The following is a 12,883-nucleotide window of genomic DNA, read 5'->3' on the forward strand; positions in this document are numbered from 1 at the left end:
GCGCCCGGCCCACATAATTGTTTCTTAATATGTCTTTATGGATAAAATGAAAGTTGGTTGGCTTGTTAAGTATTAATTAATTAAATAGACATATCAGAAAATGTATGAATTATTCTGGATTATTTTTGCCCTGGAACATGACTTCTAAGATGAAGTGAGGGCGTTCACCTCTCTGCTCCTTATGTTCAAATTTAGTTCAAATTTTACCCAACCTCGAAGGCAGAAGGATTGTAGTTAGAGAAACATTGGTTATCTTTTCTGAGAAGCATTGTAGTTAGAGAAACATCGGTTACCTTTTTTGAGATCATGTTTTATTTTTACTTTTAGTTGCTAGCTTAAATAAAAAGTGCAATATTTATACCACAGGAAGAGAAGCTGCAAAAACCTCCAACATGTCTATGACAATTAACTTCAATGATTTTGTGTATTCTAGCATGCCTCTATAGTAGTATTTACCCTGCTCATGTTCTCTTCCCCTAATCCATATATTACATTGTCATGTGTGGACTGAGGAGTTATCAACTGGGGGATGGCCATTGCATTTTTGAAGATATGGGGAGACATACAACTGTTTTAGATATGTGTATGAAATTGGGGAGTCTTGGGGGAAAATCCATTTAGAAGTACTGGTCATGTTTCATTGAATTCCAGTGATCTTTATAGAGGTAGAAAGCAGTTCTCCTAATCTCAGCGTGGTTGTATTGTCTCAGGTGTACCAGAGTTTGGAGCAAGAACTTCAGAAGCACGTCAGCCGACAAGACACTCTGCAGCAGTGCCAGGCCTGGCTTTCTGCAGTCCAGCCAGATTTAGAGCCAAGCCCTCAACCACCTCTTAGTAGGGCAGAAGCCGTTAAGCAGGTAGTAAACTGAAAGTTTGTGTTATTCTTGTGAATCATTCAGGCAGTCAATGAAAATGTGTGAAATACCTATGATGTGCCAAACTGTATTGGCTCCTGGGAATCTAAAAGTAGGAATAAGGTCAGAGGTTGGCTCTAGTGGAGTTCATGTGCCAGCCAGAAGTTGGACATGATACTGAGGGGCCAACCTGGTAGGCTAGAAAGATAATGGGGGCTGAGCACAGTGGCTCATGCCTACAATCCCAGCACTTTGGGAGACTGAGATGGGTGGGTCACTTGAGGTCAGGAGTTTGAGACCAGCCTGGCCAACATGGTGAAACCCCATCTCTACTAAAAATACAAAAATTAGCCAGGCATGATGGTATGCACGCATAATCCCAGCTACCCTGGAGGCTGAGGCAGGAGAGTCACTTGGACCCAGGAGGCAGAGGTTGCAGTGAGCCAAGATCATGCCACTGCACTCCAGCCTAGGCGACAAAGCAAGATTGTCTCAAAAAATTAAAAAATAATAAAAAATAAAGTAAAGTAATAAATATTAAAATTAATTATTAAACAGAAAAAAAAAAAGAGAATTGGGCCAGACATAGTGGCTTACGCCTGTAATCCTAGTGCTTTGAAAGGCCAAGGTGGGTGGATCATATAAGGTAAAGAGTTCAAGACCATCCTGGCCAACATAGTAAAACCTCATCTCTACTGAAAATACAAAAATTAGCTGGGGGTTATGGCAGGCATCTATAATCCCAGCTATTAGGGAAACTGAAGCACAAGAATTGCTTGAACCTAGGAGGTGGAGGTTGCAGTGAACCAAGATCGTGCCATTGCACTCCAACCTGGGCGACAGAGTGAGACTCCGTCTCAAAAGAAAAGAAAGAAAGAAAGAAAGAGAATGGGCACTGTAACCAAAGATCAATTCTGTCACCTAATCTGTTGGGGGACCATGGGTAAGTCGCTTAATTTCTCTGAGCCTCCAAGATAGTTTCCTACTATCAAAAGTGATATTTATAAGTATACTTACTTCCAAAAGTTATAATGAAATGTAAATATCACACTGCAAATAAACATGATTTATAAACAGAAAAGTAATACTAGCTTCTCACATAGTTTTGAAGCATAAACAAGGTACTTCATGAATAATTATTGAATGGACAATGAATGAAATGTTCACTTTTATTATGTGAAAGGAATTCTATTGCATATTAATTTGACATCCACAGGCTTAAAATGTTGTTGCTGAGACTTGTTCAGAGTATGTGGGAAATATTTTTTAAACTTTTGCACTAAGCAGCTTTTGTATGCAGTGCTAACCCCATGGGAAAATATTTTAGAGGAATTTAGTTATAAAGATTTTTGCTGCGAGATATGAATTAACAGTATTAAATAATTTAATAAGGGAATAACATAATGCACAAATTGAGAATGACATAATGCATTTGTGCATTGAATCCACATAAAAAAATGTGTCTAGTTAATTCATCCACCAAAGTCTACTTTCTAAAGGCTTAAATGATTTGCATTGTCATTAAATGGTTGACAAAAGCATTCATATTATATATTATAAGAATAGGATCAGGACAAATGAAACATGGTTCTCCTTGAATCAAGAAAAATGAATGAGCCACGTGCGGTGGCTCACGTCTGTAATTTCAGCACTTTGGGAGGCTGAGGCAAGTGGATCACAAGGTCAGGGGTTCGAGACCAGCCCTTCACCATGGTAAAACCCAGTCTCTACTTAAAAAAAAAAAAAAAAATTAGCCAGGCATGGTGGCGCACACCGGTAATCTCAGCTACTTGGGAGGCTGAGGCAGGAGAATTGCTTGAACCCGGGAGGTGGAGGTTGCAGTGAATCGAGATCACGCCATTGCACTCCAGCCTGGGAAACAGAGTGAGACTGTCTCAAAAACAAAACAAAGAAAACCCCAAAACCTCGGAATGCAATTGTTGGAAAAAAAAAAAAAAAGAAAAATGAATGAAGGACTGCCTATCCTCTGCCTTTTTTATTAAACTGAGCTTTCTTGAATCACAAGCCACCTTTCTTGTGTCTATTTCCAATGCAATTTATTCAGAACAATTCAGATCAACACTTAATTTTTCTCCTTTGGTACCAAAAAATAAATAAATAAAAGAGATGAGGGGAGAAGAAAGTATTAATGCTGGTGATCTTTTGCTAGGGCAGGGAGAGATTTACTACACATACCCAGAGGCAGATACTGATCCTTCTTCCAGATTATGTGACTGTCTGGTTCCCTGTTTCCACCCCTTTCACGTGTCTCTCAAAATGATCTTTCTCCCCTTTGAAAGTAGCCAGAGAAGGGCTTTTGAGGGGTGCAGACACCTAGATCACAGTCACTCTGAGGTGGAAAGGTTTTTTTTTAATTTTGTTTCCTTGTTTTTTGTTTGTTTTGTTTTTTTAAATATCTTTTTTTTTTTATTTGTTTTTAGTTTTTCCCTTGGCGAATGCAGTAAGTCCTCACTTAATGCCATTGATAGGTCTTACAAACAAATTTTAAGCAAAACCATGTACAGCAGGTCCTTAAATAATGTCATTTCCTTCAACATGCAAGTTTGTTATAACATTGATGAAAACAAAAATTGTTTCATTATATGACTTTTTGCTTAAAGAAGTTGCAGTTTCCAAGAACCTGCTGACAACATGAAGTGAGGACTTACTGTGTTCATGTAAAACTGAGCGGGCCCTTAGTGGCTGCTGAGCTTGGATTTGTGGCTGGAGAATCCACATATAATGGGCATGGTACCAAGGTGCAGTGTGTATTCCCAGCACCACCCGTGCAGTAAAGCCTTAATACACATGTGAAGAGAATACACCCCCACTACCACAAGATAATGGCACATGGATTCGATTCCATTCGGTCTGCTATATGTTTTTATTAGGCATAAAATGTGAACTTTAGGGAATGGAAAAAAGTATGATAAAATTTTTCTGGCCTGGCACGGTGGCTCACACCTGTAATCCCAGTACTTTGGGAGGTGGTGGGTGGATCACAGGGTCAGGAGACTGAGACCATCCTGCCTAACATGGTGAAACCCTGTCTCTCCTAAAAATACAAAAAATTAACTGGGCGTGGTGTCTTGAGCCTGTAATCCCAGCTACTCAGGAGGCTGAGGCAGGAGAATTGCTTGAACCCGGGAGGTGGAGGTTGCAGTGAGCCGAGATCGCGCCACTGCACCCCATCCTGGGTGACAGAGGGAGACTCTGTCTCAAAAAAAAAAAAAAAGATTGTTCTGTAAAGTTGATTTTACCAAACATCTTTTGCAGCTGTGTGGTCACTGACACTCTATATATTGCTTCCAGTGCTTCCAGAATCAGACCAGTTATATAAATCTCACAATATACCATCATTTCTTTCAATTAAATATGTTCATAAAATAGAAATTGTGACAGTGTGTTCTCTTCTCATATCCCAAAGTTGTTTGAGACAAATAACGGTCTCTGGGTCATAGGTGCATGATGTGGTACTTGTGCACCGTGGCTGACGACTCACAACACCAGACAGCTTGTACATTCAATTGAAAAGGTGCTGCTTCTGACTTCATGTGAAATTGATCTGTATTTATTATATCCACAGGAGCATAGCGTGTCTAGGTAATCTACACACTGCAGAGGACAGATATTGAGAACAGAGTCAAAAAATCAGGTGCCATGATTGACGCTATGATTCTGGAAAATCCTGGAGGTCGGCTTTACCCTTATAACTTGCAGTGGGCACCACCCTCCTTATTCATCCCTATTTATGTAGTAAACAAGAACCACTTCTCGCCACCTCAGCCACCAACCCTGGTCAGGCCATCTTCATGGTTCATCTGATCCCTGCAGTAGCTTAACACCTGTGCACCATTGCTGCCTAGAGCCCCTGTGGCCTGTTCTCCATGCGATGTTAGAAGAGAGTCTTTGAAAGCCTGTCTCCGACCATGATGCTCCCAGTATTATCCTATCACACTTAAATTCAAACTTTCTTACCATGGCTTATGAATAGGCTGGTTATATGATTTGTTTTCCCAAATAGAACCTTCTTGATAGGACAGAGTCTGCTTGACATCATCCAATGGAACTAGAGCAGTGGTTCACAACTGGGGTGGGGGAGATGGTGACTTTGCTCCCACAGGGGACATTTGGCAGTGTCTAAACATGTTGTTGGTTGTCACAACTGGGAGTGGTGGGGGTGCTGCTGGCATTAAGTGGACAGATGCAAAGGATGCTGCGGACATTCTGCAATGTATAAGGCAGCCCCCCACAACAAAGAATTATTTGGAGTCAAGTGTCAATAGTTCTGAGCTGAGGAACTCTAGACTAGGGACAAAGCCCAGCAGATTGGGATGTACGGTCAGCTCTCCTTATAAGGGGGCTCCATGACTTGCCCCCACACTGCTCACCGACCTCTGCTCCCACCTGGTTCACTCTGCTTCAGCCTCAGAGCTTTGCATTTGCTGGCTCTCTGCCCACCATGTCCACCTGCCTGGAATGTTCTTACCTTATGACACGCTATGCATTCAGGTCTTTTCCTCAGAGGGGCCTGGGAGATACAGTCCCTGCCATAGCAGCGCTTCTTTCTCATACACTATCTGCTTGGCACCTTGATTTTTCTACATGCTATTTAGCACTACCAAACATTCCAGCGCATGTTTGTTTATTTATGTTCGTTTGTTTCCCCCCTGAGAATGTAAACTCCATGGGAGCAAGGGTTTTGCTTTATGCTCTATTCTCAGTATCTAAAATGGAGCCTGAATAGAATCTGAGAATCTGCAAAGAAACACATTTCTTTGTTTCTGTAAGTAGATTAAAGATCCACCTGGAGAAGCCTTTCTTGGGCTTGTAGAAAAAGAAAGAGAGCAAGATGAATCTCCTGCAGAGAAAAAGAAGCCCAGACATCTGTGTTTTCGCCTCACTCCAGTGAAACCTACCAACTCACTGACCTTTGCCTTCTCTCTCTAAGATAGGCAAAAACATGTTAAGAAGCAGGCCAGAGTAGGCTACAAATTCTTTCTCTGAAATGCAAAATAAGCTGGCACATGAGCAAATAATCTGGAATGATTATAGAAGTTTTTTGGGTTTTCCTCTTTCCCAGACCATACAGAATACTTGACTTACAAGGAGAAGCAAATGGTGGACACATAAATCCCCATCAGTGTTTTGAATTTCTTCCTGTGAGTCACTAATATATGTCACTTTAGCAAAATGGTGAAAACACTAAGCATAGCAAGATTATTTTTTAAATGTCAACAGAATATTATAAGTTATACAAGTATTTTCCATCTAAGTAGCTGATGTATCTCTTTAACTCTTACAATTGCCTTTTCCAGGTCAAACACTTCAGAGCTTTGCAAGAGCAGGCAAGGACCTATCTAGATCTCCTCTGCTCCATGTGTGACTTGTCAAATGCTTCGGTGAAAACCACAGCAAAAGACATTCAACAAACAGAGCAAATGGTAAGAAAATGAAAAATCCCGTTGAATTTGTTTTATTATATTCTTCTTGCTTGAATATTTCATGTGAGGCTGAAAGAAAACAGCTCTGGGGTTGTTCTTGCTGTATGCAAGGCTTCTACAGCCATTATAATAAATAGGTATTGGCATTTCAGCTAAGTCATGGAAAATTAAGCACATCCTGACATTGATGACACCAGATGGGGACTGAATCACTTAGTCTCATTAATTCACTGCCCATTAGCACTTTTCTTTTTTCTCCTCCTTAATTACCATTCTCTTTTTCTATTTTGCTGTACTTTTTTTGTTCTTTTCTCCTTTTCTACCTTTTTCTTTAGGCAACACTTAATATGAAAGGGGCTCTTGACCCTTTATTATATCAAGGATGCCAAAGAGCATGCCCCCTGTCACAGTCCTTCCAGTTCATTGGTAGAGCGTGGTATTTAGAAAGATTTTGAAACTGTCTGGGCTGTGATGAGCTAGCAGTACCAGTCCACACCGACAGACGGCAGCACTGGAACCGTGTATTCACCTCTGCTGCCTCTGCAGCCTTAAACTCTTCAGTGAAACACATTTGGGTTGGTTGGTTTGTTTTGAGTCGCACTCTTCCACCCAGGTGGAGCTGGTGGCTCCACCACCACTGACTGAAGCCTCAATCTCTTGGGCTCAGGTGATCATTCCACCTCCGCCTCCCAAATAGCTGGGACTATAGGCATGCACCACCATGCCCAGCTAATTTTTATATCTTTTGTAGAGACAGAGCTTCGCTATGTTGTCCAGGCTGGTCTCGAACTCCCAGGCTCAAGCAATCTTCCCACCTTGGCCTACCAAAGTCCTGGGATTACAGGCATGAGCCACCATGCCTGGCCCACATTTGAGTTTAAAGGAAAAATAAGACTTAGTTTTGGTATTTAATTTATTAAATATTGACAGAATAGAAAAATGACTCACAGGAAAAAAATGTCAAAATAATAAGGTATTTCTCTCTATTATCAAAACAAATCTGTTTTTAAATCCTTACAAAAGATGATGTAACCCATTCATTTATTTTATTTTATTTTTATTTTTATTTCTGGAGGCAGTCTCCCTCTGTTGCCCAGGCTGGAGTGCAGTGGCACAGTTTCAACTTACTGCCACCTCTGCCTCCCGGGTTCAAGTAATTTTCATGCCTCAGCCTCCCGAGTAGCTGGGACTACTCCAGCTACGTGCACACCACCACGCCTAGCTACTTTTTTGGTATTTTGGTAGAGAAAGTGTTTCACCATGTTGCCCATGTGGGTCTCGAACTCCTGAGCTCAAGCAATCTACCTGCCTTGGTCTCCCAAAGTGCTAGGATTACAGACATGAGCTACTGCACCTAGCCAATATAACCCATTTATTTTTTACAGAAATGATTTATTGAAACAAATTACACACCTTCAAAAACCAGTGAAGCAGATCTAAAGGCATAGCCAAAACATTATAATTCAGGTTGTTGTAAGAAAGATGAACAAATGTGCAATAGAGAACAGCAGAAGTCTTTTCTAGTTAACCCCAATACCAAATTGTTGAGTCAGATGAATCTACTGAAATGCCCAATGCAAAAAACCATTAGAGCAGCTTTAGACTTAGAGTTTCACAACACTGATTAAAACCATAGAGCATAACTTGTAGACAGTTAAAGTCTTTAGAAATCCTAAATACAAAAGAAAATCTGCTTTTCCTGAAGCAAATAAAGAAGTACTTTTCAGATTTATGTATTGTATGTGTGTGTGTGTTTGTGCTCGTGTGTGTGTTTGTGGTTGTGTATGTGTGTCAGATTAGCAAACAGATGAGCTAGAGAATTACATCTCTGATTCATTAACTGTAAACGTTTCTATATATGGTTGCTAACTTTTATCTGTTTCCTCAAGATTGAACAAAGGCTTGTCCAGGCCCAGAACTTAACTCAGGGTTGGGAAGAGATCAAGCACCTGAAGGCTGAGCTCTGGATTTACCTGCAAGATGCAGATCAGCAACTGCAGAACATGAAGAGGAGGCACTCTGAACTGGAGCTGAATATTGCACAGAACATGGTTTCCCAAGTTAAGGTGGGAATTAATTTGTACCCAGGGGAGATAAAAGAGGCCAACAGAGTAGAAAAGTTGAAATATGTTCAGTGTATTCACTTCAATATGCCTGAGTGTCTGTCGGTCCTTAGATATTAATACAACTCTTTAAGTTTAAGGCAGGGGTGTCCAAACCCCAGATCATGAACCAGTTCTGGTCCACGGCCTGTTAGGAACCTGGCCGCACAGTGGGAGCTGAGCAAGCCTTACTGCCTGAGCTCCGCCTCCTGTCAGATCAGAGGCTGCATCACGTTCTCATAGAAGCACAAACCCTATTGTGAACTGCGCATGCAAGGGATCTATGTTGCGCGCTCCTTACAATAATCTAACTAATGTCTGATGATTCTTGGTAGAACAGCTTCATCCTGTAACCAGCCCCATTCATGGAAAAATTGTCTTCCACAAAACCCATCCCTGTTGCCAAAATGTTTGGGGACTGCTGTTTTCAGGAATAGCAAATCTCAACAAACTTCATTTGGTGCCAGGGAAAACAGATTATAAAGTAAACATTCAAATATATTATTGAAGCTTCAGACGGCCACTTGCATCAGAAGACATTCATCCTCTACATTGTTCCTGGAAAAAAGTAGGTGTGATTTAGTCTACAGAGTAGACTGCTTAGTCAGAAGACTCTGAGACTAAGCAAACATGAAACATTATGATTTTTTTAGGTTTTTATCACTGTATTATGCTAAAGCTGTAGGACTATAAGCTTTCAATTCATTAATTATATATTTAGTCAATATGTAATTAATTTAAAGTATAATATAAATACAGTTTACATTATATATTTATATATAATTTAAATAATTTCAAATACATAGAAAATTGTGGCCAGGTGTGGTGGCTCGTGCCTGTAATCCCAGCACTTCGGGAAGCTGAGGTGGGCAGATCACTTGAAGCCAGGAGAAGCCTGGCCAAGACGGTGAGACCCCATCTCTGCTAAAAATACAAAAATTAGCCTTCCATGGCACACGCCTATAATCCTGGCTACTTGGGAGGCTGAGGCATGAGAATCACTTGAACTTGGGAAGTGGAGGTTGCAGTGAGTCATGATTGTGTCCCTGCACTCCAACTGGGGCCACAGAGTGAGACTGTCTCAAAAACAAACAAACAAACAAAAAAGAGAATTATAAGTATATTAACTTGATTGGAAGTTGGATCCTATTTTTAATAAACTTTAAGATTTATTTTTTCTCTGTGTTTATGGGTCAATAATAATATATTGTCTACTGGAGTACTGTTTGCAAGTGCAGAGTAAAAAGGGAATAAGGATAATAAATTAGATTTCTTTTTTCTTAAAAGTGTGAATTCTTGTTTAAAAAAATTTGTGAGCCATTCTAGAAATTTAATTTTTTTGATGTATTTTATAAGAAAAGTTTTATTATAAAAGGCTTAGAAAACACAGAAATGTCTTAAGAAGCAAATTTAAATCATCTGTGATACTACTATTCAGGGATAATAAACAATGCTAATATTTTGTCGTATCTGTTTTAGGTATGCACATACTTAAAACATTCAAGATGATACTGTGGTTTTATTAACATTTTAATTGCGATTGAACCTAGCTTTAAGGACAAAATTTCATATATCATCAGTCAGGGGATTTAAGAAATTTTTATGGGTAGTGGGGGGGGGAAGAAGTAAATGGAAATGCAAGGGAGCAGAGGGAGAGTGTGAAAGCCCATGAACCAACCCCCTGGAGGAACCACTATCCAAAGAAAGATCCTCTGAGCAGGTGTTGGGCTGGCAGAGATGGTATATGAGAGAGAGAGATTTCTTATTGCTGTATGTGCAGGGAGTAGGTGAATCTAAACCATTGTCTTTCCAGTGTGTGAATGGACTCCAGCCTTCCCCAACTTTGTCCATAGCACCACTGACCACCTGGTGACCCAGGCTATTTTGTCTTGTCTCTTACATTTCGAAGGTTTCTGTCAGAGGCGTTCAAACTAGAGCAACTCCATCTTGAATAGGGGCTGGATAATATGAGGCTGAGACCTGCTGGGCTGCATTCCCAGAAAGTTAGGCATTCTTAGTCGCAGGATATTTAGGTAAGGAAACAAGTCAATCATGTTTACTGAGCAGATCCAGAACTTGACAGACCCAGGGCTCAACAGATCTAGGAAATATCCTAATGTCCTGATATCTTGAGAACAAAAGCACTTTTAGTTTAAAAACACATTTGGAAAAGCATGAACTCTTTAAAAATTTTTAGAAAACTAAGGCCACACTTCAAGGTAAGATAATGACTTTTTTCATTAATGACTATAATGTTTCACATTTACCAGTTTTTCTTTACGCCTCTCGAAATAGTGCAATAAAAGAATATATCACAGCTACCCTGATTCTTGGGAATTTATGTTCATAAACAGATATGGTGATTTTTAGATTTTCTCTTTGTTTCCCATGACTTATTGTACATTCTTCAGTTTTTTCATATTAAGAAACTTAGAGTGTTTAAAGTCTTATGTCTGTGTTCCTCTCTGTATTCATTTGGGGATTTCTTTACACATTACCTATTTTTTGTTGCTGTTATCCTTTAGGATTTTGTTAAGAAACTACAGAGCAAACAGGCATCCGTGAACACAATAATAGAAAAGGTGAATAAGTTAACAAAGAAGGAGGAGTCACCTGAACACAAGGAAATAAATCATTTAAATGATCAGTGGCTTGATCTGTGCCATCAGTCTAACAATCTGTGCTTGCAAAGGGAAGAGGATCTTCAGAGAACAAGAAATTACCATGACTGTATGAATGTCGTTGAAGTGTTCCTAGAAAAATTTACTACAGAATGGGATAACTTGGCGAGGTAACAGAAATTCCCCCATGGGTCATTAAAATGCTAAGCCAGATATTTCCTAATAGCTATAAAAATTTGAAATGTGGCCAGGTGCAGTGGTTCATGCCTGTAATCTTTGCACTTTGGGAGGCCAAGGCTTGTGGATCACTTGAGGTCAGGAGTTCGAGACCAACTGGACAACATGGTGAAACCCCATCTCTACTAAACATACAAAAATTAGCTGGGTGTGGTAGTGCCTGCCTGTAATCCCAGCTACTTGGGAAGCTGAGGCAGGTGAATCACTTGAACCCTGGGGGAGGAGGCTGCAGTGAGCCGAGATTGTACCACTGCACTTCAGCCTGGGTTACAGAGCAAGACCCTGTCTCAAGAAAAAAAAAGAAAATTAAAATGCCTTAGGTATAACATCTCTTGTTTATTATTATTAATATTGGTAAGTAAAATGTCATTATGAACCTAATGTTTTCGTATGGATATAGAAGTCATGGATTTCCTAGTTCGATATTAATTTAACCAGTGGGTAAAAGAGAAATGTTTGAAAATGGCACCATTTTCTCTGTGACCTCAAAGAATATTCTAAAAATATTTCTAATTTTGCTTAATTACAAGTTATGGGATATCATCTATGAATTCATGAAATGAATCCTTATTGAACCTATATGCTCCCTAGGTTTCTTATCAAGTCTGTAAAGTAATGAATGCATTCTATGCAATTCAGTAAGATTTTTTTCTTGTTAAGAGTCTAGAAATTAGTGAACAATCCAGTTTCAGTTAATTTGTGTCTTTTGTGATTTTATAGTGATTGACCCCCTCTTAGCTTTCCTTTTTTAAAAATTATTCTTTAAGTTCTGGGGTACATGTGCAGATAGTGCAGGTTGGTTACACAGGTATACACCTGCCATGGTGGTTTGCTGTATCCATTCCTTGTCATCTACCTTAGGTATTTCTCCTAATGTTATCCCTTCCCAGTCTCCCCACGCCCTGCTATCCCTCCCCTAGCCCTCTCGCCCACTGACAGGCCCCCATGTATGATGTTCCCCTCCCTATGTCCATGTGTTCTCATTGTTCAACACCCACTTATGAGTGAGAACATGCAGTGTTTGGTTTTCTGTTCTTGTATCAGTTTGCCAAGAATGATGTTTCCAGCTTCATCCATGTTCCTGCAAAGGACATTAACTCATACTTTCTATGTCTGCATAGCATTCCATGGTGTATATGTGCCACATTTTCTTTATCTAGTCTATCATTGATGGGCATTTGGGTTGGTTCCAAGTCTTTGCTATTGTGAACAGTGCCACAATAAATATATGTGTGCATGTGTCTTTATAATAGAATGATTTATAATCCTTTGGGTATATACCCAGTAATGGGATTGCTGGGTCAAATGGTATTTCTAGTTCTAGATCCTTGAGGAATTGCCACTCTGTCTTCCACAATGGTCGAACTAATGTACATCCCCTCCAAGAGTGTGAAAGTGTTCCTATTTCTCCACATCCTTTCCAGCATCTGTTGTCTCCAGATTTTTTAATGATCACCATTCTAACTGGTGTGAGATGATATCTCAATGTGGTTTTGATTTTCATTTCTCTAATGACCAGTGATGGTGAGCTTTTTTTCATATGTTTATTGGTCACATAAATGTCTTCTTTTGAAAAGTGTCTGTTCATATCTATCCTTCACCCACTTTTTGATGCGGTGGGTTGG

General features: G+C 39.9%; 1 protein-coding gene across 18 annotated transcripts in view; it reads left to right on the top strand.

Annotated features, from left to right (window-relative positions):
• SYNE1 (spectrin repeat containing nuclear envelope protein 1) overlaps positions 1 to 12,883 on the top strand; it is a 529,474-nt gene that overhangs the window by 302,353 nt on the left and 214,238 nt on the right. For all 18 annotated transcript variants that reach the window (XM_017537464.2, XM_037742153.1, XM_037742143.1 and 15 more), the window contains 4 exons: positions 711 to 857; positions 6,173 to 6,298; positions 8,188 to 8,364; positions 10,926 to 11,191. In XM_017537464.2, coding sequence (XP_017392953.1) covers positions 711 to 857; positions 6,173 to 6,298; positions 8,188 to 8,364; positions 10,926 to 11,191 — 716 coding nt within the window. The remainder of the gene's footprint in view (positions 1 to 710; positions 858 to 6,172; positions 6,299 to 8,187; positions 8,365 to 10,925; positions 11,192 to 12,883) is intronic.

This window comes from Cebus imitator, unplaced genomic scaffold (genome assembly GCF_001604975.1).
Source record: "Cebus imitator isolate Cc_AM_T3 unplaced genomic scaffold, Cebus_imitator-1.0 Scaffold6, whole genome shotgun sequence".
NCBI lineage: Eukaryota > Metazoa > Chordata > Mammalia > Primates > Cebidae > Cebus > Cebus imitator.